At 34.4% G+C, this 27761-nt stretch overlaps 1 protein-coding gene across 1 annotated transcript; it reads left to right on the top strand.

Annotated features, from left to right (window-relative positions):
- The first annotated feature begins 12942 nt into the window (after window positions 1–12942).
- Window positions 12943–18050, top strand: LOC125672661 (uncharacterized). The gene is made up of 9 exons (XM_056145846.1): window positions 12943–12947; window positions 13265–13335; window positions 14327–14635; window positions 14857–14935; window positions 15091–15149; window positions 15236–15493; window positions 16170–16257; window positions 17279–17387; window positions 17487–18050. Exons 1-9 carry the CDS (start codon window positions 12943–12945, stop codon window positions 17802–17804), a joined length of 1296 nt encoding a protein of 431 aa, XP_056001821.1. The 3' UTR covers window positions 17805–18050.
- Window positions 18051–27761: the final 9711 nt, after the last annotated feature.

Raw genomic sequence — 27761 nt, 5'->3', positions numbered from 1 at the left:
ATAAAGAAGTTTATACATTTATTGAGAAACTGTCGCTTATATCCCAAGTACAAGTAGTGCGGAAATACACTTAATAAATTTAGAAGCACGTTTCCCTTGAGTGGAAGTACCATATGTACTTTCTGTATTTCTGTATTGTAATATACACAAAGGCTGAATGAATTTCTATTATATCTACTAAGCTATTTGTAACCACTGCGTGAGCTGGTATTTGAGTAAGTATGATACATAAATGTAATTCATCTATAACGTTTTAAGGCAACAATTAGACCGTGTGTATTATTCAATATTTACGATTGAAGTCAGCATTTCGCAAATTCTATGGTCGTTATAACGATCTAGTTCGTCAATACAACCTCGCATTGGGTCAAATGCTGCCTGACGTGTTTCATACCGATTGTTAAGCCGTTCTTGGCACACTGATTTTGACTGCAAATAACTCCGTTTCCCTGATCAGGATATGGGGCTTACGGCGGGTGTGACCGGTCAACAGGGGATGCTTACTCCTCCTAGGCACCTGATCCCACCTCTGGTGTGTCCAGGGGTCCGTGTTTGCCCAACTATCTATTTTGTATTGCTTGTAGGAGTTATGAGATTGATCACTGTTCGTTATCTTCACCTTGCATCCATTGAATCTTTTCTATTATATTTCCCTTGAAATTGACATTGCTTTCATCTGACACTAAATAGATGTTTGTTGCAAACTAGTTGGACCCGGTTCTTCAGTATCATCTCGCCGGGTAACCATTACCAAATATGCAACGGCGTCAAGGTCAGAGGTTGCAGTGGCTATTCCGTGTAAGGAAACAAAATGGTTAACGTTGAAATTCCAGCACTTAAATTTAGTTTATAATTTTAGAAAATACATAAAAATATAGATACAAACAATAAAATGGTTTCTTTGTTGTTTTATCGTAGGATAAAAGTAGAAAGCATTGCAGACAACATTTTCTACAATGCTAGCTACAATGTACCTTTATAACCCAATAAATCAACAATGATAACGTTTTATTGTTTGATTAGCATAGCAATAATGGTATGTTAAAAAACGAACTAGACCATTAACAATCATTAACCAATTTCCAATTTCGAGGATCATCCGCGTTTTCAATATGAAAGGTATAACAAATGTTTGCTGTGGTCACAGTGACAGTGCTATTTGACTCTGATCCCTTACATCCACTTCTAAAAATATCCCGGATTTTTGTTATCATCAATAAAGTGTACATGATCGGAATGTATTCGGAATTGGCAACAAGTGTGCCTAATAAAGCATTCCTCTCATAGAATATACATCGTCCGGCAATTAATCAGATTAACAAATTATGATCGTGATATATTTCGCTTTCTGTTTTAACGATAGTTTTTCTAAACACACGTGGATTTTTTGTCGGCGCAAGGACTTTTTCATAAACACCCTAGTAGCCTTTGCCCAAATAATTAAAAAACTATATAAACTGCGAGAAAATGGATATATCAAATCTAAACACTGCTACGCCTACAGCATATACATTCCGTTCTGAGGCGCATTTTTCAAAACACATTACGAATTGTTGTAGTTTACGGTGCAGTATTTCTAATACGACTAATATATATTTTGTATTTCCATGAACACTTTGTGAAAATATGGTTTGATGTACTTATAATATGCTGTTCTTTTGATATGTAGCATGGATTTAGAGTTTTAAAAAGTAAAACAGAAAATGAATTCTAAAACGTACCTTTGGCACTTTTCATTTTAAGTCGTAAGAATGGGTTCCAGGTCTTTAAATTCAATTCACACTCGCAACAACTGACCTTCGTCTCGTAAAAATATAACTTGCTCCCCAAGATTTTACCAAATGGTAGCTTTACAAAAAAAATATGGCGATAATAGATAATTAAACTTCCAATTATACAGAATAAAATATCTTATCTTCAAATTTTGAATTGAATCATGATGCTGTCATTCTTTTTCATGAACGCGTAACAACAATGTTTGTATAAGTTATAAACGCAGTGCTTTCAACTTCTGACGACGTGTAGATTAAAACAATAATGGAAAATAGCATCGCTTTATCGAAATAAAGTATTGTGATTTCCAATATAGATTTGATCATTTTTATTATTGTTGCTTTTCGAAATGCACCCGTGATAACATGCATAGGCATGATTGTCAATGATGTATCGTGTCATAATTAATTTAATCCAAAAATGAAATTGATAATAATTGCACTCTTTATTTAAAAAAAACCAACAACGCTAATTACAAATGTTTAAAGGAATCATATGACCAAATAGTGTTTGAACAGCGACTCATGTAAACTCGCAATTGCAGTTTTTTTTTTCATATTACTCGCTTTCCTCGCTACATTTGGGAATTTACATCACTGTGTGTATGTACTGGTGGCTAAATCATATAGGTCTTGAAAAAAATTGTCAATATCAAAAACATGTTGTCCATGATCAATGAATTAGACCCCTAAAACCCGAATTTTAAAAAAGATCTAACACTACTTTCAAAATTAGTTGATTGAAGAAGGTCACATGTGATGCTACTGTTTCGCGTGACTACCTAACTAGTTAAGGATATTTTTTGTTTAAATCAATCCTTAGATTCAAGTCCGTATTGGGGTTAATTATCGCAATAAAGTAACAGAATGCCAGCAAAGATCAATCGCAAAGAATTCAAAGATAAAGCAGTTTATTTATAATTGTTTACAGGAAATGTATCAAACAAACAAAAAATACTAACTTACGGCGCATCTAATCAAAGTTCACAAAAATAATCCCCGATGCTAGCTTACCGCCGAACTGGATTTACGCTTGAGGATAAAAACTGTTTAAAAATCGACTGTAAAACCAATCTAATCCTCAGACGTAAAAGTCCAAATGTAATTCCATAGAGTGAATACAATATTTAACGAGTGTTTTTTCCACAAAATGTACAGTCTACTTATGAGTTATGAGATTGATCGTCATTTGTTATTCCCACCTTTGGCATTGCACAACAGATTGTTAGGGCATTATTTACATACTTATTTTTAATTTGGATCTCTCTGTTTACCTGATCAAGACAGGGCTCACGGTGGGTGTGACCTGTCGATAGGGGATACCCACTCCTTCTAGGCACATGATCCCACCTCTGATATGCCCTGGAGTTCAAACTCTTTCATTTGTATTCCTTATAGAAGTTATGAGATTGATCACTGTTCGTTATCTTTACCTTTCACTAAAATATCATTCTGGAGCATTCTTTTCTAGAACATATATTGTTGTGGTAAAACAGGTCTTGCGTCACCTTTCTATTCAACTCTGACTAACATTGTTCTTAGAATAGAACTCTATAGAATCCAATCCTTATCATATGTCAATCAAGTACAATGCACTGAGATATAGGGCCCACGGTCGGTATGACCAGTCGAATTGGTATGCCTACTCCTCCCAGACACCTGACTCCACATTGATATCTACAAGGGTCTGTGTTTGCCTAACTCTTACTCTTTTACTCCTTGTAGGAGTTATGAAATTGTTCAATGATAATTATTTTCACATTTTCAAAACACAATAAATTGTTAAGCCATTATGAACAAATCTATTTTGAATTTGGGTGTTTACGCTTACCTTTTCTAGATATATGGCTCATAGACGGTGAGATAAGTCAATAAGGGATGGTTACTTCCCCTAGATATCCTATCCCACCTTTAGTGTATCCTGGGAACTGTGTTTGCCCTGCTCCTATATTTCGTATTTCTATAGGAATTATGAGACTGATACTGTTCGTTATCTTCATTTTTTGTGACTTGAAAAATATTTTGGAAAGATAAAGATATCCCTAGTGTTGGTCAAAAGTTTCAACCATCGTCAGTCATGGGGTGATGTTTTGCAAACAGTGCGCACATGTACCTCTCCGAAAATTTGCAGAAATATATCTTTTCTCAGCTGGTTTCACAAAATATCAGCAAACGGCTACCATCTTTCACTTGCGCCGAAAAGTTGTTCACGCACGTTTGACTTTCTTATTGTCTTAACAAATTAGAAGAGATGGAAAGACCACAATATAAATTACCATAGGCCATACAATATATAAAAAATTGGAGATTTATATGCTATGAAAATATTTGACAAGCATTTGAGAAGCAATTTTACTTATATACATCTAAATTTAATACTGATAGAACACATAGACAAAATACGATATGTTCCCTGCAATGCAACTATAGAATTATACGTGGTGACGCACTCTTACTGTGAAGCCATATACTGAGGAGTACCCTTAGGTACATTTCTGCATAACAATATGATTTTTCGCAGGAACATGTAACACGCTGGATATAAAGATAGTGGTTAAATTGCACTTTGATAAATCTGGAAACCATGTGCAGAATACTTCGTTTGCTGTCTACAATTTGCAAATCCCCTAATGAAGCTATATTCTCTTTCATATTCACAGCTGTTTTTGAAGATATTTCAGAGTGGGAGTGGGAGTTTAAAATTGAGTGCATGACCCTGGTCATTGTATTCAAGTTTGGGTGGGGGGTAACCTATCTAGATAACACAAATACCGTCTCCAGTTTCCTTAAACACTCAAACCCTTATCCAGAGTAAAGGAGCGACTACTAGTATAACGATATTCTATACATTTCAGTCCAGTATGCATTGCGTGATCACTCATGCAATCAACTTAGGAGCATGTTGTAAGCTTTCGGGTAGACCAGTGACAAATTACCATTTGATGAATTGTTTATAGGACTAGGCATGCAAATATACAAAACATATTCCTTACGCATCGGGACAGCTTCCTCGGCTTATGTTATGCGAACCAGCGAACAGGATATCGCTGGCTGGACTAGATGGAAATCCAATTGCTTGTTTAAGTATATTAGGAATCTGTGTTTGATTCATTTAACTCCTCAAGCTGAGTAGAGAAAGGAAGAAAAATATTGTTCACAGTGTTAGGTGGAGATAACAATGAAAGTGTAAACAGAATATGACCATCGACTCGTCCATAATTAAGGATGCTTTTACTATACTAGAAAATCGCCAGTGTGGTGTCAACTCAAGAGTACAACGCTAGTTAGACCATATTTTGGCAAAGCAAAGGGGCATACCGTTGAAATATATTTCCTTAAATATAGAATGATACTGAAGGTAGAAGATGCAATTAATATACTAGTTATTCATAACGGTGGCAATAACATTCCAACGTACAAAGGGGCTGAGTCAATTGACTAGCGTTTCAGGTTAAAGGGAATGTTACGAACAGTAACAGCATCCTTACCATTAACAATCTTGACATGGTCACAAATATAACCATTGGAGGAAAGATCGATCAAAACGTTATAAATATAGGACTTCGAATGAACATCCATGTGACCTCTAACTTACTTTGGTTGAGGGGGCACATCAGAACATGTCCTCGCGTATAGAATCAGTTGATAATCACAAATCATATCCCGACGATAATTGAATAATGCTACTTGAATATGGGACGTTGACAATGGAGAAGCTCAAGTCAAGATGATAAAGTTGAGCATTTTTAGTTTGCCGTAAACATTTAAGCACAATAAAATACTCAAGTATTAAGCAAATGTGGGGAGGGGTATGTAGTATCTTTACTTTTAGTTTAAATGAATGTATTTTATTTACTTCACTAGGTGATGAAGCAGGCGAACATATGTGGGTAGGGCTTATATTATTTATGGATGCCCAACATGGGAATAATTGATACATGGTCCCCTTATTGACAATAGCAGTCGTTAACAATATCGTCAAATAACGAGATCAAGAAGTATTGTGGGGGTTTTATCGTAGAAAAGGGCACAGAAGTCTTGGTTTAATGCAATATTTGATAATACATAATTTGAAATACCATCCATAACTGCGATTTATTATCTACCTAACATAAAGTATAAAAATCAGTCTACATTAATTTATCTTGATGCATTTTTTTATTCATTAATTTATTTTTTTAATTAGATTGTATGGATGTTCTTGTTATATTCAATACCAAGCTAAATAAATGATTGATTGATTGATTTTTTACACCTTTTTTGGCAATATTTCAGCCATTTTACGGCGGTTAACTAATCCATTCTATATGAAATTATTTTATGCAGATAAATGATTAAACATGAAAGATGTTTTTCTTGGTTGTAAAGACATCGCTTTGAATTTCATACGTCCACAATTATGTTGATCTGTACATCAATTTCCGGCAGATTACTTTCCATTCGTCATTTTATAGACACCAACTAAATGTAGTTTTGAATGTCTGATCAGGACAGGGGGCTTATGGAATTAAATATGTGATCAGTCAACAGGGTAACCATATTTCTCTGAAGCACCCGATCTCGTATTGTGGTTCTTTCAGAGATCCATGTTTGCTTTGTTCTCGATATTACATGTACTTTGTTTTATGATGTTTGAAATTGATAACTGTTCATAAAAAAAAACCTAAGTGCCTCTGATTTTTTTTTATGTTCGAACAAATATAAATGTCAACAAGGTGTACCAATTCAATTTTTTCTGGAAGGAAGGTTTTTGTACCTGGAAAATATTTAACGAGGATAACAAAAAAAAAACCAAAAACTAATCCACGTGTTGATAGGAAAGACGACAAACACCAGAAGCTCTTCGTCGATATAGGTCAAAGATAACCACCAATACGGCGTATAGCGATCAAAATGTTTATAAAAATGTTTGCATTCTAATTTGATTCCTTACAAATTCCTTTATTATTAATTTTAGTTAGAGCCAACAGTGAACATATATAGTTAATGCTTCATTAATGCTGTTTCGTCTTGATTGCAAAGCCTACAGGAATGTTCATAAAAACCATCAGTTATAACAAAAATAGTTTATAATCCATACATGAGAAGTCTTACATATATTTATTCAATTTAATGTATAACGATGAGATACAACAGAACTTGATCTCATATGCAAAGTCTTCATAACGCCGCTGCCTTTCTTCTATCAAAACCACTAGTCTACAATACAAAGCAAAATACATAGTAAGCCATCAATAACACAAATAGTTATACTCTATGCAAAAAAAAAGATTAAGACAACGAACAGTGTTTAATATGATACATCCTATGAATAATACATGCGAGAACATCAACCTTGGTTATCCAGTGAAATTATCACAATCTTACCAAATTATTAAATGTCAGAAAGCTTTAATGCGAAAAAATGCCTTCCAAGAAAGGTGAAGATAACGAGCAGTGATCAATCTCCTATAAACTCCAAAACTCCTATAAAGAATTCGCTGAGCAAACACGGATCCATGGATATACCAGATGTGGCGGCTAGGAGGAGTACGCACCCCCTGTCAAACGGTCACACCCGCTGTTAGCTCTATATCTTGATAAGGTAAGCGAAGTTATCCATAATAAAACAATCAGTGTGCCATAAACGGCCTAACAATCCGTATGAAACAATTCTTATAGATATATCATAATGAATATATCACTCCATTTTTTTATCGTATTATTTTGGCATACTTTTGTCGAAATGTGTTTCCATATTTCAGTCGCGCTAATTATATATATATATATGTGTGTAGAAAAAAAAATCAGTTTAATTCAAAGAAAAATTGAATGCCAGATAGTATATCTAGTTCTACAAAAACACGGAAAATCCATGTGTAATATATAACCATATTTAAAATCAAAATTATCTTTTATTTGATTGATGCTGCTAAAGAAAGCTGTTATTTTTATTTGGTAGGAAAGTTTAGATATGGGTATAACAATTTCACTAGTTAAGTCGAGAATAACAAATGTAAATACATTGCTTTATCTCAAATAGATGCAAATCATAACAAATAGTGTGGGACGAGAGTCAAGCATCGATTTGCATTGATATTTTCTTTACCAAAGACGACTCAACTTCTATTTTGAACAAAATTAATATTTGTCCAATCCTTGTACCTGTGAGGACAGGGCGCAACACACACAGGCCCTTTTCTTAGCTTCGCTAACTTCCTGTTGCTCCATTACTTGATGACAACGCTCTTGTATTTCATTACACCCAGAATTAACAAATCGGCCATCTTTACATTCTTGTATTGCACAACTGTTTTCTACAAAAATACCTTTTCATAATTTTCCTATTATATCAGTATCTGCAAAATTGTTGGATTGAGAATATCACTTTTTTATTGACGAAATAATCTCCAATTCAAAATAGCTATGCACATATAATTTTCTCTCGTGAAAATCTTTATTGTCACAATCAAATTCAATCTCTTAGACTACCAAATTTATAAACAAAAATCCAAATATCATTTACATACCGGTATACTTTCTGAAATCCCCGTCTATACAGCTTTCGCTGACAGTGACGATTCCACTGAGGACACACGCGACAATCACCAACGTTATATGCATCTAAAATGCATGTAAAATTTATCACAAAAAGTATAAATACTGATAGCCATGTTCTAATACAATTTGTTTAATTCATTAACAATGGAATGTGGTATGCTTGAATTTGTTTTATTCATCTCATTTCATTAATTTATGCAACAAAATACCACATATAAAAACTTGTTTTCAAATATGAATAGTAAAGAAGTTTTCAATTTCTACTTATTTACTTTATCGTGCCACGTACCTTTTAATAGTTGCTCAACGAACTCTTTCGGAAGATGAAGCAGTGTTGAATTTATAGCTGGTCCGCATAAAGAACCATATGCTACAATGAAAATAACAAACTCAAGTTTCCTCTTCATGCATCCATATAAAAGGATTTGATTACATAAGATTTGCCTTTAATTATCTATAACACTTGGATGAGCATTAATAATGTGATGATTATATTGTGTGAATTATGACCGCATACAGAATGTTACAAGATTTGAGCATGCACAGCTGAAGAATGCTCCATGAAAATATGACTGAATCATCGCATAGAACATGTCTCACACTTTTAGTCGTATGATAGCGAAACATTCGTGTAGAATGTGTGTCAGCTACCCTTAGGAATGCAACTATTATTCAAACACTATGACCACAGAAACTCTGCAGAAGTCCCTGAGACAGGTCATGTGTATATCAAACCTATAAAAAAGCATGGACAGGTAGATTTCTACCATGTTCTGTCTCTGTGTATTTCTTTGAGTGTCATGGGATATAGCAATTAACACCTTGGTAGACCCTGGCCACTCCAGGGAAATACCATCTGTTTAGATTAGGCTCTGTTTAGATTAGGCTCCGCCTACATTTTCACTGACCGCACGGTCATGAGATGGGTCTTTAACTATAATACAATAATAATAATAAATTCTTTTATTTAGACATGATAGCACAATTAGTACAAATGACTAGTTTACATTGTGGTCCTGTATAAAACATATTCACAGACCGATAAATGAGAGAATAAAAAAATAGATAACATAATATAAAATATATATATAAAATATACACACGATATCACTGGGGGAAAATAAACATATACATCATATCTATATATCACTTATTTGAGTAATGATGCTGCAAATATGCTGATTTAAAAGATGTAATAGAACCACAACTTCTGACAGACTCGGGCAACTGATTCCATAAAGTAATTCTAATGGTCAACCAAAATTTGAATATCAGTTGTTCAGTTACAAGTGAGATACAACACTCACGATTCTTTGTTATGTAAACAAGGCTCGTGTCATGTTTTTGTTTACATACAAAAATAGAATTTGAAAATTTTAATTTTAAATCGTGCCCATGCCCATTTTTATTACTATACTAGACTACGCCGGCTGAAGAGCCAAATTATTAAACTCCCTACCAAACCCTAGCTGCTTATATGAGTTATCAGATTGATCACTGTTCGTTATCTTCGCCTTTCGTGTATTTAACCCTTTTTGGTGAAACCCCACCATATATAAAGTTCAAGGCGGGTGTGACTGGTCGAGGGCTCCGTGCATGCCCAAACCTCTATTTTGTATTGCTTATAGGAGTTCTGAGATTGATCACTGTTCGCTATCTTCACCTTCATGCCAATTCTTTTCACAAACATATAATGCATTCCATCATCCATACGCTCTCTGGGATTTCGTTCGGTTGATCATCATTGAAGAGACATTATTTGTCGAAATGCGCATCTGGTGCATCAAAATTGATACCGTATAAGTTTTACATACTTAAATAAATGAATATTAGGTACCAGACTCAATTTCAAACGCACATGTTTCTTCCAATCTTTAGGTTTACTAGGTTTTCGTTTTGATTCTTTATATGAGTTAGAATTTCAAATAAGTGGTTATCTATTTTATTGATCTTTGCTTTGTGTATACTTAATACATTCTATATCACTGTATCCATACCCTTAGAGTTAGAGAGAAAGGTATATGAATTGTAGAAGTACATTACTCCCGCATAATAGAGTGATCCTAGGAAACATTGACCAATCTCATAAATCCTGTCAATTTAAACATAAAATTCCAACTTAAAGGATTAAATTTTGAAATTATGATCAACAGCGAAAGATGCACAACTCTTACTGCCACGCATCATTCAGATATTGCCGGTTTATCAGATATAGATATACCGCGGTTTTTTCCCCTGCATATAGTAGTCGTATGGGTTAGGAAAAGAACGACAACTCTTATAAGTACAACACATCCTTCTTTTTATTACGAACGACATATCTTATTAGTTACCCCCCTTCTTATTACTTTCGGACAACGCGTGTGTACTTTGCTAACAGTCACAGCTACAGAAGAACAATATTGTGCATTTTTCTTTCCAACAAATCGCATTGTATTATTCATGATTGTCACAGAACGTCTTCCCCGGATACCTATGGTACTAAACATCAACATGATGTTAGTATATCAATGAAAAAACAGTCACAATATTTAGACTTAATGAAAGTAAAACTCGAGGAGTAATTGCTTACATTTTAATTATGAATCCCAAGTCCACCATAGTGCTTACATCCATCATGATCACCACGGTCATAATTAAGTTAGATTTGCATACGCACATCAAAGACGAAACGTATTATGTATGGTTCAACGTAGAAATCAGGCAAAATCGCATTTTCATGATAAGTCCATGTTGACGAAATGATCTCAAAGTTAGCATACTAAGTCACTGTAATATGCTTTGAATTATTTCGCCTTGTTCCAAAATTATGGATAGATATTCCTGAATTCCCGCTTAGTGCAAATCTATATAAAACAGTACTTGTAATCCCTTTGAAATCTAAAAACAGCAAAGGTGGTATGAACATATATCATCATAAAACATTTAAGAACTGAATAAGGCTCGCGCTGAAATAAATGTTTTATTTGAAAGTTTTTATATAACATTTTAAAACATCGCTGAATGTTTCAATTTTCGTACAATTTCGGTTATCGTTCTTGAATTTAATTCGCTGATCGCTAGGGGCGCTCTTTTGTCAACAACACTAAGTGTGCAGAATATGACGTATCCAAAAGTGTGTTTCGGTCCTTCCTGTAGTGTGGGACACTATTCTGAAGGAGTATACTCTACTTTCAACCTTTATCCAGAGAAAACCACATCGTTTCCCTTGGTGAGTATCAAAAAGATATTGGCAGACATCTGTCATTACTTAAGATTAACAGTGGTATTCAGACCGTGTTTGAAGCAGCCGACAGTGAAGGACGAATAATAAGTCACCGTATCGGCATATTTAGGTAATTTCAGATGCAATCATTCACATAATAGACAAAACTCACTCTGTTCTTCATACCCAGATAACATGAGCAATTATTAAACAATCTATAGAGTATTATGGGTATGAGCCGGCAATAAGCGACCTCTTATCTAGGTCTAATTGTAGCAAAAATATTCACATGTCATATTTTCAACAGTTACGCTATAAACATATATTTTTAAATCCTTGACATTTTTCATTAAATAGTACAAAAATGATATTTAAGACGTTCTTGGCACACTGATTTTGACTGCGGATAACTCAGTTTACCTGATCAGGATATAGGGCTCACGGCGGTTGTGACCCGTCAAAAGGGGATGCTTACTCCTTCTAGGCACCTGATCCCACCTCTGGTGTGTCCAGGGGTCCGTGTTTGCCCAACTCTCTATTTCGTATTGCTTATAGGAGTTCTGAGATTGATCACTGTTCGTTATCTTCACTTTGCATTCTAGTAAAATCGACTGACAGGTTTCCAAAACATTCGTGTAGATTGTGCTTTGTACTAGATAGGGAATACAGCTAGTTCAACGGGTAAAGTACACAATAAGACGAAACTAGTCCTATCCACATAATCTTTAGTAAATCGATTTGATTATAATATCTAATTAAATTTTCGTATGTAAAAAAATCATATTTATTTATAATATATATATATATATATATATATATATATATATATATATATATATATATATATATATCGATTGTATTTTAATTTAAAACGTATGAATATAACAATTATTCTTATAAATCACTATCTGATAAATGAATATTTAAAGATATAGGATAATTCAGTTTCATTAAATTTTGATTCATGTCTACACATTGGAAGGTCGACAGGTCAACTATCAGGTCGACAGGTTGACAAGCCAAAACGCTGACAAACCAAAAAGCTGACAAACCAAACAGCTGACAAGACAAAAAACTGGCGGATATCCACACATAAAATCAATATGATATGTGAGTTTAATTCAATTTTACCTTTTACCAATGTAGTGAAAATACTGAAAGAATAATATGTATTAGATATATTTTGAATATTTCATGAATGCCTAGGTGTTGATGGAACATTTAGTGGAAATATCGCACTCCATCAATCTTCTAACTCCCTCATCTTTAAGAGCCATACTCATCTTTACATCCCTAATTCACTAGCTCAAGAAGCGATACCCATCTTGCCATAGCATGTTTTTCCTGCAAAGCAGAGTTTGATAGGCTATCATGTCATAGTTATTTAAGTAAATACAGGAATTATTATGATTATCAATATCCGAAATGATGTGGGTTAATATGCTTATCATTGCGTTTTTCAAGATCTTATGTTTTACAATCTATGCGTAATTCATAAAGCTAGAATATCTTAGATACATGTATAGCAGGTGAAACGCTCTTTAAAGAAAATGATCTTGTGTGATTTATTGTAAGCTATTTTTTCTAAGATGGATGTCGAATTCGCGTATAAGTTTGCATGGACATAGAATCATGCCAATTGTTTCATCAATTTCAATCGCATTCAAGGAAGTCATTGAAAATTCAAACCAAACACGTTATCGGTTAGACTTTGAATGTGATTAGACGTATTTATTCACACTTTCAGTCTTGGATATGGTGAATTTCATGATACATACCAAATATCCTTGCTTGGATTGTGGACAACGGAAGTGGAAGGTAAATTGATCTTTTAAAATGTCATTTAGTGTAGATGGTTTAGATTTTTTTTAAAGCAAAAACATACGTTAAAAATTTCAGTGATATTTAGCAAATCACTTTAAGAGATCATGCTGAGATTTGATGCATGCTATCAAAGGATATTATGAAATTGACTCATAGATACATCGTTATTTATCCATTTTATATTAAAGGCAACAGTTCTTAAAATATGTATTTGGTATAATAATTCAATTTACATATACAAACTATCACCGAGTCAAATGATGTGTGACGTATTTCATATCAATCGTCGGGGTGTTCTTTCCATACGGATTTCGACTATATAAATTACTCCAGATACCTACTCAAGTGGAGGACTCACGGCTGGTATGAACATTAAACAGCAGCTATATACTCCCCTTAATCACATTATCCAACGTCTGGTATGTCCAGGGGTATTTGTTTGCCCTTCTCTTAATTTAGCGTTCTTTATAGGATTTTTTTTAGATTGATCACTGTTCGTTTTCTTCACTCGTTCATTACCTAGACACAATATAATGCTTATATAAATTGTACAATTTCTCTCACCTCACTCTATCAAAATATTTCAATAGCCTCCATTTTTTGTGTTGATTAAAAAGTCGGTTTACAGATTGTTTAGAATATATGGAAAAGGGAAACTATTCTCTTTTCAGCTCAACTAAGCTGAATTATTAATTGGACTTTTCCAATCCTTCGTTATTTGAATGTTGTTGTTATAGGCAACTACTTATCAAATTTCTACTTTTTGTTAGTGACCACTGAGTCACCTTGTCTTTTCGCAAGTGGAAACAAGGGTGTAAAAACAGGGTGGGGTGTTTGATTATCAATCTTGACTAGAAGCAATTTTGGCCAGATATATAATATTTAAATTACCATTCAAACAGAATCAAGTATATTCACCTCATGATTACTGGAGTCAGATTGGGGCTATAGTGAACCTATTCATTGTTTTTTGTTTCACGTACAGAGACAATTGCGACGAATATTTGGAAATGTGTGGATGATGAAAACTGCAGATTAATTGGAGAGTTCCGGAATGGATCACAGATTATCTGTTCTTGTTACACGAATTCCAAAGACATTTTCTGTTCGCTCATATCCTGTCAAAACCAGACAGAAAACACATCTTTCATGAACATAAGGTTGGAATGTACATATCACTTAGCAGATCCGGAAGACTCTATCGTCTGTCCAGGCTGGCTTTCTAATGATACAGAAATAATTACTTTCCTACAAGTAAAGTCAAACCTTAATCACATAACGGATCGTCAAACAGGTGGGAGGAATTCTGCTGTTAACTTTTAACAAACATGTACTAGTGCAAATTTAGTATTAGGATATTGCCTCTGTGTTTTGTATGAATTATATATTCTAATCTCAATAATATCTATAGCACAGGACTGGTTAGAATTTTAAATTGCACGTCAATGATTATCAACAGAGAGACAGGGATATTATATTCCCTTTTAATGACATCGTATACCAATACATTTACAGTCTTCTTCGAACATGTGATTGGAAATCAATGTGACTTATTCAATGTATACTCTACCGAACATGAGACTCAATATAAAACGTAAGTGTTAGTGATATCTAGGAGTGAAAGGTTTGAAATTGTTATTTAGTATCCATTTTTTTTAATTAAAAAGACACTCTGAAGGAATGCCCATTTTTTCATAGACTTAAGCCAAGTATCAAATTGTCTGAATTTTTTCCTTCATAAAATTATAGATCAGGTGGCGTGAATAGACGAAATAGAATATCCATCTCTCTGAATGATTCGGCACATGGTAAGCAAGTTAAATAGAAACAATGTAACATGCTTTATAGTCATCTAACTAATAGCTAAACACTTATGTGGACACTTCCTTTTCAGGAAAAGGTTTTCATTACATCTTTGCCAATTGCAGTAATGACGGAGATTGTCTTGTGTACTTTGCTAAGAGTCACCGCGACAGAAGAACAATACTGTGCATTTTTCTTTCCACAAAATCGCATTGTATTACTTATGATTGTCACAGAGCGTCTTCCTCAGAAACCCAGGATACTGATCGTCAACATGATGTTATTCTATCCATGAAAAATCAGCCACGTTCATTAGACTTACTGAAAACATTCTGGCAAAACTGGAAGGGTAACTGCTTACATTATCATAATGAATCATAATTCCATCATAGTGTTTACATCCAGAATGATCACCACAGATTATGATTAAATTACTTTTTTTATACACACGTCCAAGGCGAGACATATTATGGGATGGAGTCGTTCGTCTGTCCGTCTGTGTAGAACTTGTTGGCAAAATGAACCGTACGATCAAGGATCTTACAAGTTGGTACATTTGATTGTCATGCTAAGAGAAATATGTATGTTGCTTCTCAAAGTCGAAGGTCGAGGTCGGTGTATCATTTAATAGAAAAATATTGTGTGTAGAATAAATACAGAACTATTGAGGCTTGGGTCTTCAAACATGGTATACATACTCCTCATGCCAAATTCAGTTTGCATTTTAGCTGTATTTGGTGCACCATGGCCTACTTTAGGGATGAAAGTTCCTTAAACAGTTTTTTAGATTTGTGTTTGTTACAAATACAGGTATTGCTGATATTTTGTCGCAAACTCCCTTTCGGATAATTACATAATCAGTTCAAATTTCAACTTGGTTGGTGCATTTAGGGCTAAGCGTAGGTCACATAGTTTTTCTCATAATGGATGTATATATTGCATTGAAGGGCTGATGGGTGTATATTATACCTTTTGTGATACTCTTGCTAAAGAAAATGCTCTAGGTACAATTGTGTTCATTGTAGTAGTGATTGTACTTATATTTACTGGTGCTGCAATAGTGAGTGGAATCCTAGGATTGCTTCTTGGTGTGTTGATATCATATATGAAGAGGTATGTAAAACATCCACATGCACAATACTTGGTAGTATCTAATTGTCAGCCTTAGTTTTCTTCTGGCTGTGTGTAGATACTAGCCTTTTACTGATGTTATTGGGTTTGAAACAGGTTTGTTTTGTCTTTTTACGGTAATTTTTTTTTATAATACCCAGTAGATGCTAAAGAAGTACCAAATGTAATATAGATATTCTATATAACATTTTTTGACATTGATAATCAAATAGCCAGAGAAATGTATCTTCCCTTAAACTGCTAGAAACTTAAAAAAGAAACCCGTAAATCTGGAATCAAAGCCATATGTCAAGTTTACCTGACCTTAAAGTACACTTAAAATATGGTTTGTGTGGAAAAACCAACCTATGCTAACCCGATAGTTGTGATAGGATTAGTTTATTAACTGATCCCATACGATATAAGTTCTGTACATGGGAAGGTCATAAATCAAGACAGGCTACTGACAAATAAGTTTATGTTACAGGGGATTCGACTTAAAGTGAGCATTTCTCAAATTATATGGTCGTTATAACGATCTAATTTACCAATACATTGTACAACCTGTCATTGGGTTGGATGTTGTCTGACACGTTTCATACCAATTGAGGCCGTTCATTGGACACGGATTTCGAGTACGGATTACTCCATTTACCCTATCGAAATACAGGGCGCAAGGCGGGTGCGACCAGTCAACAGGAAAAGTTTACTTCCCCTAGCCACCTCACAAAAACTATATTCAAGGTTCATAATTACCTTACTTTGAATTTTATATCTACAGGAGTTTTGAGATTGATCAATGTATATTGTTTTCATTTTTCTTGTATGACAATATCTCGAGAACAATAAACCGCTTGATATTACAGTTAGGTACCATAAGAAATATATTTTGTCGTCTCCAACCCTCAGACATTGTGATGTTATTCCAACTATTTGTATCAAACATCTGCAAAACATATTTTATCGGTTTAAAGAACAGTCTTGGTATAACACATGATAATCATTCTAGGGTTTTTTTTTCAAGCAAAATCAGCAGAATCAAAAACAGAGAGGAAACACCGTATCGCTGTTCTGAAATTTATACGGAAATCAACGATACAACAGAAAACAAACATCAATGGAAAGAGGTGAAGGTAATTTGAAAAGCCATGTATACATATATTTGTTTTATCGAAATCCATATAAGATACTTATAAAACGTTAAATACACAAACACATTATGCTGATTTTAGGTTCAACCATCTATTGATAGAGAATCAAAACAAATGCAGAAAAATGAATCGAATGGTTCTTCCATCCATCAACAATCAAGTGGAATTGATATTGACCATGAGTATAGTCATGTCTACAATACACTGCAACCAAATTACCGACCGAAATGTTACCAAGAGAAACTTGTCAGTGTACGACAACACATTGCCTGCGTATCTGATGTTCCAAAAAGCCTTTCACACAGAAAATCTTTCAGTTTGGATTCCTCTGATATTGATATGCACGATTTTTCCAAAGATGTCAGTGTTTCGATTTCCTTGGAGACAATCTCATTGTAAGATCTGATTGTAATCTTTTCTACGGATAAATCTTGTTTGCCTGATCAAGGTGTGGGGATCGCGGCGGGTGTGGCCGGTCGACTGGATAGATTTGCTCCTCATAGGCACCCGATTCCACCTCTGGTATTATCCAGGGGTTAATGTCTGCCAAACTTTCTATTTTTGTCTATTGACAATAATAATTTTCATCCATATGTCAATTCATTATATCCCTGTGAGTTCGAAATAAAAGACACCACAGAGTCATTCACTTCTGCTTCATATTTTGAAATATTGAAAGTAGACATTAACGGCAAACTGACAACTCAACAGTATGACATGCGGGATGATTTCAACGTCTCTATCTTCAACTGCATATATCTATGTAGCAATATTCCATTATCACCTGCATATGGTGTTTATAAATCTTGCCTGATTCGAAACGCAAGAGCTTGTTCTGTGTGTGGTCAGTTTTTAAGTCGAGGCAAGCTACTGACAAAAACTTTCTCGATTAAAAATAACATTTTGCAAATTTTATGGTCGTTATCAGGATCTAGTTCGTCAATAAAACCTATCATTTGGTCGAGTACTGTCTGACGTATTTCAAACCAATTGTTAGGCAGTTCTTGGTGCACTGATTCTGATTACGGATAACTCCATTTACCTGATCATGATATAAGGCTCACGGCGGGTGTGATCCGTCGACAAGGGATGCTTACTTCTCCTAGGCACCTGATCCCACCTCGAGTGTGTCAAGTCTCCATTTTTCCCCAACTACCTATTTTGTATTGCCTGTAGGAACTATTAGATTGATCACTGTTTGTGATCTTCACCTCAGATTGATTACTATTCGTAATATTCACTTTCCATTACATGATACTTCAATATCAAACGCTTTTTTGTAATGTTCTTAAACAAGGAATGCTTAATTCTCCTAGACAACAGATCCCACCTCCCATGTTTAATGGGGTCCTTGCCTGCCTACCTCTCACATTTTTTTTTCTGGTACACGTAAGATTGATCACTGTTCGTTATTGTTATTTATTATGTTCGGCAATTTGATTAAATTTCATCCATATAGTATATCTAGTCTTATGATAAAAATCATCAATGCATGTGGAAAAATCATCGTCTTTTGAGTCTTGATCAAGCGTAGGGAAACAATCAGCTGTCTGTTACCGATAATTAGAAAATATTAAATAAAGTCCTCCAAGCTGTTGTAAACATGATTTTTATTCACATTGGGGAAAAGGCAACATAGGTCTGGCAAGTCTATGATCGAAATTGGTATGATAAATAGGTTATAACGAACAGTTATATCATGACAGTTGCTCCGCCTTCATTAATTTATATTTGCATATGCATACAAACACTTATTCTCGAGATCAAGGGAAAATATATCAGAACTACGTTAATCGTATGCTTGAAATGATACAATAAGGTTTCACACTTTTATTACAAATGTTATAACATCAGTACTAAATAAGCTGCGTTTATAAAACTTTTACTTCACGCATGACATAGTCGACGTGAAAATATCAACTGTTCATGAAAATTGAAGATAACGAACAGTGATAAATCTCATAACTCCTATTATCAATACAAAATAGATAGTTGGGCAAACACGAACCACTAAACACACCGAAGGTGAGATCAGGTGTCTAAGAGGAGTAATCATCCCCTGTCGACCGGTCATACTCGCCATGAGCCCTATATCCCGATCAGGTGAACAAAGTTATCTGTAGTCAATATCTGTGTGCCAAGAATGGTCTAACAATCGGTATGAAGCAAGTCAGATATCATTTGACCCAATGATAGGTTGCATTGACAGACTAGATCGTTATAACCACCATAGAATTTGCGAAATACTGACTTCAATCGAGACTGTTGAAACCCCTTTGGATAATTCTTTTAAATTAAAAAAATAATGAGACATTGGTACCTGTGGCCAAGGTTGTCAACAATCAATGTAGATGACGCTGTATTTTATACAAGTTCACAATATCTCTGAGATAGTATGCATTTTTATGCGTAACTTTATGTTCTTTGTTTACATATACATGTAATCGACGTGTAGTGTTACAATGTTAGCACACACCTACGTCATTCTGAATACCGTATATACTCGCCTATAAGTCGGTCCGCCTATAAGTCGGTTGTATTTTTTAAGGTTATTTTGTAGGAATTTGTCATTGACCCGCTTATAAGTCGGTATAAATTTTTGTCAGAATAGGTTGACAATTTCAAGTCAATGCTCTAGTGTTTTTACCTATGTTTCAAAAAATATTTTGAGAAATTAATATGAGGTGTTCAATTTCCAAGCCATATCCGTTTGGGGTTTAAACGCATCCCTTGATCTATTATGGACCATGGTCCCTTGTTTATATAAGCAATTATGGTCTCCTAATGACCAGTACCTGACACCGTGTTTACTTAGTGGCACGCATGGTAAATTAAAAGTGGTACAAGTACCACTTTTAATTTACCATGCTGAAAATATATCTTATTTGATTGATATTTATAAACATGATTTACATGAATGCAAGGTGAAGATAACGAACAGTGATCAATCTCATAACTCCCACAAGCAATACAAAATAGTTAGTTGGGCAAACACGGACCCCCGGACACACCAGAGGTGGGATCAGGTGCCTAGGAGGAGTAAGCATCCCCTGTTGAATGCATACCGCTATGAGGTGGTAAAATTATGTAAAAATGCACCTGTGACTAGATTGATTTTAATGCTCTAGATTTACAGCCATATTCAACTTTATCAAGATATATCTAGAAAAGGAAACTTGGAATATGTTCTACAATCAATCTAGCATCAAAGTGTTCATGATTTGAATAAATGCAAAGAAAATACTGACTCTGAATACATGATGCATGCCAACATTTTTAAAGTGTGCTCAGACCACATTTTAATGCAGACAATGCACACTTAGACCTAAAGTATTGTATTGTGATATTTTCAATGGAAATTTCCTTATTTTCCATCTAGTACTTAACGCTGGCAGCCACTTAAAGCTGAGCCCACGGATGTAATACTTGACTTTATCAAATGCATACTCCATTGATCACACAAGGTTATTCACTAATTTCATTCAGAGAAATGGGTTGTTATCTACATTTGTGTTTAAAAACTTTAACTAATTCTAAAATTGTTAGATTTCCATCATGTCCTTTAGCGTGAATGAAAAAAGTAATTGCTGAAATAACATTTCCTCTTGTAGACCTCTGTCAAATGTTTTAAATTAAGAGAAAAAAGATTAGAAACAGTTGTTGTTTTTTTTTTTTTTAGACTTGATTGGTTTTTACCTTGGATTACTGTACAATGAGTACTTTAAGTTTTAATCTCTCGCATTTGACGGTAAATTGATAAAAAATATACGAGTGTAAAGGAGGGGTATATATAAAATATGTAAAATTCTGGTTGCTAGAAGATGGGCATTCATTGCGGAAACTAGAAATTTTACACATTATTTTCGAGGATGAATTCAGAATATTTTCAAACAAAGGGAACATATACACATCTAAATCACTGTTGGTTACTCACGTGTGCCATTGTTTTATAACTGAGAGAGCAGATGTGGACTCCAAACAGTGATTTATTACCCAAGTGGTTGAGGAATATGTTTTTCTTTATTCCTGTAGATAGTGAAGTGACCAAGCTCTTGAAATATATTTTCATATTTTCACCTAAATTCATTTCTAAAAGAAATATAGCACATCAAAGTATTCCCATGGATTCTTTACTTACGCACACAGTGGTATAATTCAAATATTCCTTTTAAAATAAAACATTCACACATATACACGTACCTTCCTAACTCGGTTACAGTAGGGATCCAGACTTTCCATTCCCCTCGATTGGATGAACCCTAACGTTTGCTTTTAATGGATAATGTTTTAACTTGTGTAGCTTATCAATTATTAATGACAATAAGGTGAACCGAATGCAACCACTTTTTAAATGAAGGGGGAAACATCTGCAACGGCCCCAAAGATAATTAGCATTAGTTTCTTTTGCATCGGAAATTCCCTACAATGACAAGGCTAGAGGGTCGGAACTGCATTCCTATAACTTATACTTTATGAAAGGTGAAGACAACGATCCATGATTAATATCCTATAAGGAATAGAATTAAAGGGCTTGGCAAATACGAACCGTTGAATAGACCAGAAGTGGGATCAATCTGCCGAATTAAATCATATCAATGTAAGGTTGAAAATTACTGGGAAATACTGGGAAATAGTTGCAACAAAATGGTGTGTCACTCAACAATGTACCTTGGTATATCATATTCAAAGAAAAATGCACAAACGGAAAATACTATAAAAATACATTCAACCTATGTGGGTGACTACATCTAATTACATCTACAGCTTGTTTATAAATGGTGTATTAATTATTGTCTGTATTTGCGTACTTCCTGTTCTAACACTTTCCCATAAAAAAAAACATGTTCTACGTTTCTGAATAAGTTTTAAACATCCTATTTTTATAGCGATTGTTTTTTTCCTATTAACATTCCTATTGATATATAAACCATCCGCAGTTCTGTGGTAGAGTGGGAGATCGTGAGTCCGAACACTGATCGTGTCATGACCGCGTCAAACTTAAGACGCTCCTTCAAAACACTCTGCATTCAAAAATAAGAATCACACGTTTTAATGTATGTGAAAAATTCTCAAGGAGACGTAAAAAGAAGAAATCCATCCAACTGATATGTCCTTTTTTATTTTGCCTTTATCCAAAACCATGTCAGTAATTTTCTATCCATTGCAGCCTTTTACCATTCATACCTACATACAATAAAGTACATGCTAGCAAGAAAGGTGAAAATAACGAGTAATGAGTAATCCCATAACTCCTGTAAGGAATAGAAAATGTAGAGTTGGACAACACGGACCCATGGATATACCAGAGGTTGGATCAAGTGCCTTTGAGGAGTAAGCATCCCTTATTTACCAGTCACATCCGCTTTGAATCCTAGGTCTTGATCAAGTAAATGGTATAAACGAAGTCAGAGTCAGTGCGCCAAGAAAAGCCTAACAATTAGTATGAATCACGTCGGACAACCTTTGACCCAAAGATATGTTTATTAACAAACTAGATCATTATAACGACCTTAGAATTTGCAAAATGCTGACTTTGAATGGGGCTGTTAAAACCCATATTACATCAACTTGTTTTTTCAGTAGCCCATCTAGTTTTATAAACTTATCATACACAAAACAAGCATTCATGTATATGTGTTATATTTGGTTTGATAGATGTTTGCACCAGACATCAAAGTAAAAAGGATGATGCTATGATGCCTAAATCAGAGAAGCGGACACGGATATTAACGGAAAAAGAAGAAAAAATATGTTTGATGAACGTCATGAAAAACTTAAAGACCTGGCCTGTAGTGAAGTATAATTTATTTCAGTCACTAGAGAAACCGTGAGAAAGATATTTGAAAACATATGGGAAGTAGACTCTTTATTGAACACAAAATTCAAAGATGTCTGCAATCATTCTAACGAATGTGAGAATGATGTATGTAGTATCAAGTACATATTAAGAAGAGCCTTAAATTACTGTAAAACTGTTGAATTTGAACTAATAGAAACTATATAACGTGTTTCATCTAAGGTTTAAGAGAACAAAAGCGGAAGCTGGCAAGCGGAACTTCAATTCATTACACAGGAAATAAATCAGACAAAAAACTGATGTAGAAGCTGAGCTGAAAGTTACTAACCAACAGAAGGAAATATCTGCCTGAAAAGTGGAAACAAAAGTGTTCGGAGGCAGTAACAACTCATGCAATGATCTTCCCTTCGAAATTGTAAATATGGAGGAAATATTGTGATGACTATGAAAAATGTCATGACAGATCATGTGAAGAATCAAAAACAAATATTGATTTGATAACCCTTAGATGAACCCCCTCCTTTAGACCTTCCTAATACTCAGTTAATATCATGGAGCTTGTTCATCAACATCACAACACAGTTTTCACTGTTCATGGTATATCTACAATGAACACTCCACAACCCCCCCCCCCCAAATATAGATTCCGACGACGAGCAGATACAAGTTTGCAAATTTTCTCACTTTAACACCATGTAAGTTCATATACGTTATTACGTTTGTGTATTAATGTGTTTGATTCTTATCACATTGTTTTCATTGCTTTTCATCTTCGTTCTTTCTTGTCAGTAAAGTGTAATTTGATAATTTCTATCTGTGCTTACATTTTCATATTTCAGTTCTTACCACTAATGTTCTATTTACATCGACTAACAAAAGGTGAAGATAACGAACAGTGATCAATCTCATAACTCCTATAAAAAATGCAAAATGGAGTATTGTAGTTATACATGTACTAGATGTGTGGCAGCATAGTAGGAAATGGCGAATTATGAATATCGGCACCCAGAGCTTACCCGCGAGCGGACTATCCAATCACCCACCAGAATATCGCTGAATAAAAAGAAATACAGTCAGTAAAATGAACACTAGACCATTTCCTCCTCCTGGGCACCTGACCCGACCTCTGGTACATGCAGCGTTCTGTGTATGACCAACTCTATTTTTATTGTGTACAGGAGTTATGAGATTGATCACGGTTCGTTATCTTCATCTTTCATCATTACAACATGAATATTTATCCTATGTAAGATAAAAAATAGACATTATTTGCTACACTTTACAAAAATTTTAAAAATTGTCATAACTCAACATTAGGCGTGTTAAGAGAGTCCAAACAAAGGTCACTCCAAGAACGAACACGTTAGCCAGTACTATAAGAAGTATGGAGTTTTTATGCAAAGTTACAGACACTTATAGCTCAACTAGTCGACATTCCCAATGATGATGGACATTTAGTGCAGAAATTCGAGAGACACCTGTCTGTGTTATTTGTAAGCTATCTGTGCTTCTCACAAAAATATTAACAGCACTGACGGAGAAACTCCAAACGTACTATGCGGCTACATATGTTAGAAGTGGTTTAAATCAAATGTGGATTCTAAAAAATCAAAAAACTTGAAATCACAATTTTTTTCTCAAATTAACAACATCAAAGCGTATGACTTTTCAACTCTTTACAGAACCATTCCTCGAGATGATTTAAAGACTAGCCTTTTTTGACATTACAGACAGTTCCTTTAGCAATAAAAATGGAAAACGCAAATATTCCTATCTAGTGATCAGTCATCCAAAACTTACTTTGTTAAAGGCTACTCTGAATTCATGCACAAGTGATCTGAAGTTGAAATAAAATAATATGCTGGCGTTTCTCATTGACAATATATTTTGTGGTCTTAAGTGATCAGGTCTTCCAACAGTATGTTGGAAGTCCCATGAGCACGAATTCTGCTCGCTGGTTAGCTGACCTGTTTTATATTCCTATGAAGCAGAATTTATTCAAAAACATCTACGTGAGAAGAAAACATATCTTGCTGTGGCCTTCAATTCGAAATTAAGATATATCGACAACGTATTATCTATCAACAATAATAATTTTCAAATGTTGATTTGATACATCCCAGTGAACACAAAGTAAAACACAACACGGAGTCGTCCACTTCCGCTTCAAACTTAGATATCTTATTCAAAGTAGATATTAACGGCTAACTGAGAACTCTTTTAACCAACGGTATGATTTCAGCTTCTCCATGGCAAACTCCTGACCTTTGTGTAGCAATATCCCATTATCACCTGTGTATGGTGTTTATATATCTTAACTGATTCGATACGCAAGAGCGTGTTCTGCCTATGGTCAGTTTTTAAATCTTGGCAAGCTAATGACAACTCTGTGGTCGTTATAACGATCTAGTTTGGCATTAAAACCTACCATTGAGTCAGATGTTGTCTGAGGTTTTTCATACCGATTGTTAGGCCGTTCTTGGCACAATGATTTTGACTACGGATAACTCCGTTTAGCTCATCAAGTTAGGGCTCGCGGCGGGTGTGACCGGTCAACAGGGGATGCTTACGCCTCTTGTGCACCTGATCCGACCTCCGGTGTGTCCAGGGATCCGTGTTTGCTCAACTATCTATTTTGTATTGCTTGTGGGAGTTATGAGATTGATCACTGTTCGTTATCTTCACCTTTCACTATTGAAACTCCTGCACCATCACTAACTTGGTTATCAAGAGCCTACTTCGATTTAAAAACTGATCATAAGCACAACTAACTCTTGCGTATCAAATCACTTGAGATATATCAACACCACATGCAGGTGATAGTGAAATATTACAACATGAATATTTGATATTGACGATGGAGAAGCAGAAATCATCCTGTTTGTGATAAAGTTGAGTTGCTGTTAATTTTGATTTGCAATTAAATATATCAGTACGTAACAGATGTGGAAGACTTTGTACAATGTCTTTTATTTCGAGTTCACTAAGATATATGAAATTGACATATGACTGGAAATGATTATTGGTAATAGATGAAATGTTGTCGATATATCTAAATGTAGACTTGAAAGCCACAGCAAGATATTTTTTCTTCTATATAGAAACTTTCGAATAAACTTTGCTTCATCAGAATATAAAAACAGGTCAGCCAACAAAGGAACACAATCCGTGCCTATTCTTCGCCATCGTTAAATGTAGACCATCATGGAAGGTTTTTATTTAAAACATTTCTGAATTAGTTTGAACATTTTCAATTCTTTTATAACTATCCTTTTTCCTAGTATTTTTCTAAATGATATTTTCATTTTGCCCATACGCAAAACCACGAAAGTAGCCTTTTACCATTAATACGTACACACAATACATGGATTTGTGTTGCAATTTGTGTTTGTAGCTGTTTGCACCATATACCATGCTATTATAATTTTTACATCATCCGCCGAAAATATGTCATCCGGTTATGTGAGGAATGGTTTCTATTCCTTCCAATGTACAAAACGCAGTTCCCAAATGCCTTTAATTTTGAAATTTCACACATACCTCACGGGATAGATTTCAAAATAAATTGAATATTTCAACCCACAAATGATTAATCGATACATTTCTCAAACATACATTTCACATCGTCTTATGTATGTACATATATCAGTAATGATATCCTGCTCACATTGTGAATTTTTTCTATACGTTTTCCTCATGTACTGTGTGGCATGTTGAATAAAATTAATTAAATAGTATAATGCATAGATCACTTATTTTGTTCATTTACTTCACTTTCGAATCTGTTTGCATGCTTTATTTTTTAGTTTTGACAAAGACAAAGATCACAGAAGGGGATAATTTTCAGTCATAAAAGTATTTGTTCGTATATTTGCATTACGTTTGTTTTTGAAGAAAATATCAATCTCTCCGACAAGAACCACAAAGCTTTTTGAATTCATTTCATTTGTTGTATTTCAACTTGATGTATTTAAAGCATAATTAGAAATTGCGTTGATTTCCTTTAGGAATTTCTATTTCCTCATTTATTTCAAATTCAAAAGTATCTAGTTCCCCTAATTATAAATCGTGTACAATAGTTTCTATAAATACTACACCGATGACTTCGTGACATATATGTTTAGTTTGTGTAATTTTTGTAACATTAAGCGTCCCATTTAATGCAATTTTAACCCTGACATTAGGCTACATTTGATGCCATCGTAACATTGAGCCATTGAGATTTAATCAAATTATCGAAAATAATATCTGAACTATAAATGGGTTGTTTTTTTTATATTGAGTGGCCATGATTCTTGTGACTAAATTTTCCCCACTGATGATCGTATTTCGCATTTTAAAGTCCAGTCGGAAAATATTCCGATTTAGTTTTTGGATTACTCCGTTTACCTGATCAAGACATATAGTTCACGGCGGGTATGACCCATCTCTGGTATACCCAGTAGTCTGTGTTTGCCCAACTCTTTATTTTGTATTCATAGTTGGAATTATGAAATTGACCACTGTTCGCTATCTTCGTCTTTCGTTGTTGGTTTGTTTTTTGTTGTTTTTTTGCCGCC

The sequence above is a fragment of the Ostrea edulis genome, chromosome 7 (assembly GCF_947568905.1).
Source record: "Ostrea edulis chromosome 7, xbOstEdul1.1, whole genome shotgun sequence".
Taxonomy (NCBI): Eukaryota; Metazoa; Mollusca; class Bivalvia; order Ostreida; family Ostreidae; genus Ostrea; species Ostrea edulis.
Note: the sequence above shows the minus strand (reverse complement) of the source record. Positions and strands in the feature narration are given on the sequence as shown.

Coding starts and splice junctions, on each gene's coding strand:
- LOC125672661 (XM_056145846.1), top strand. Junction 14,936..15,090: donor CATGAGACTCAATATAAAAC/GTAAGTGTTAGT, acceptor ATAAAATTATAG/ATCAGGTGGCGTGAATAGAC. Junction 15,494..16,169: donor ATTCTGGCAAAACTGGAAGG/GTAACTGCTTAC, acceptor TGTTCATTGTAG/TAGTGATTGTACTTATATTT.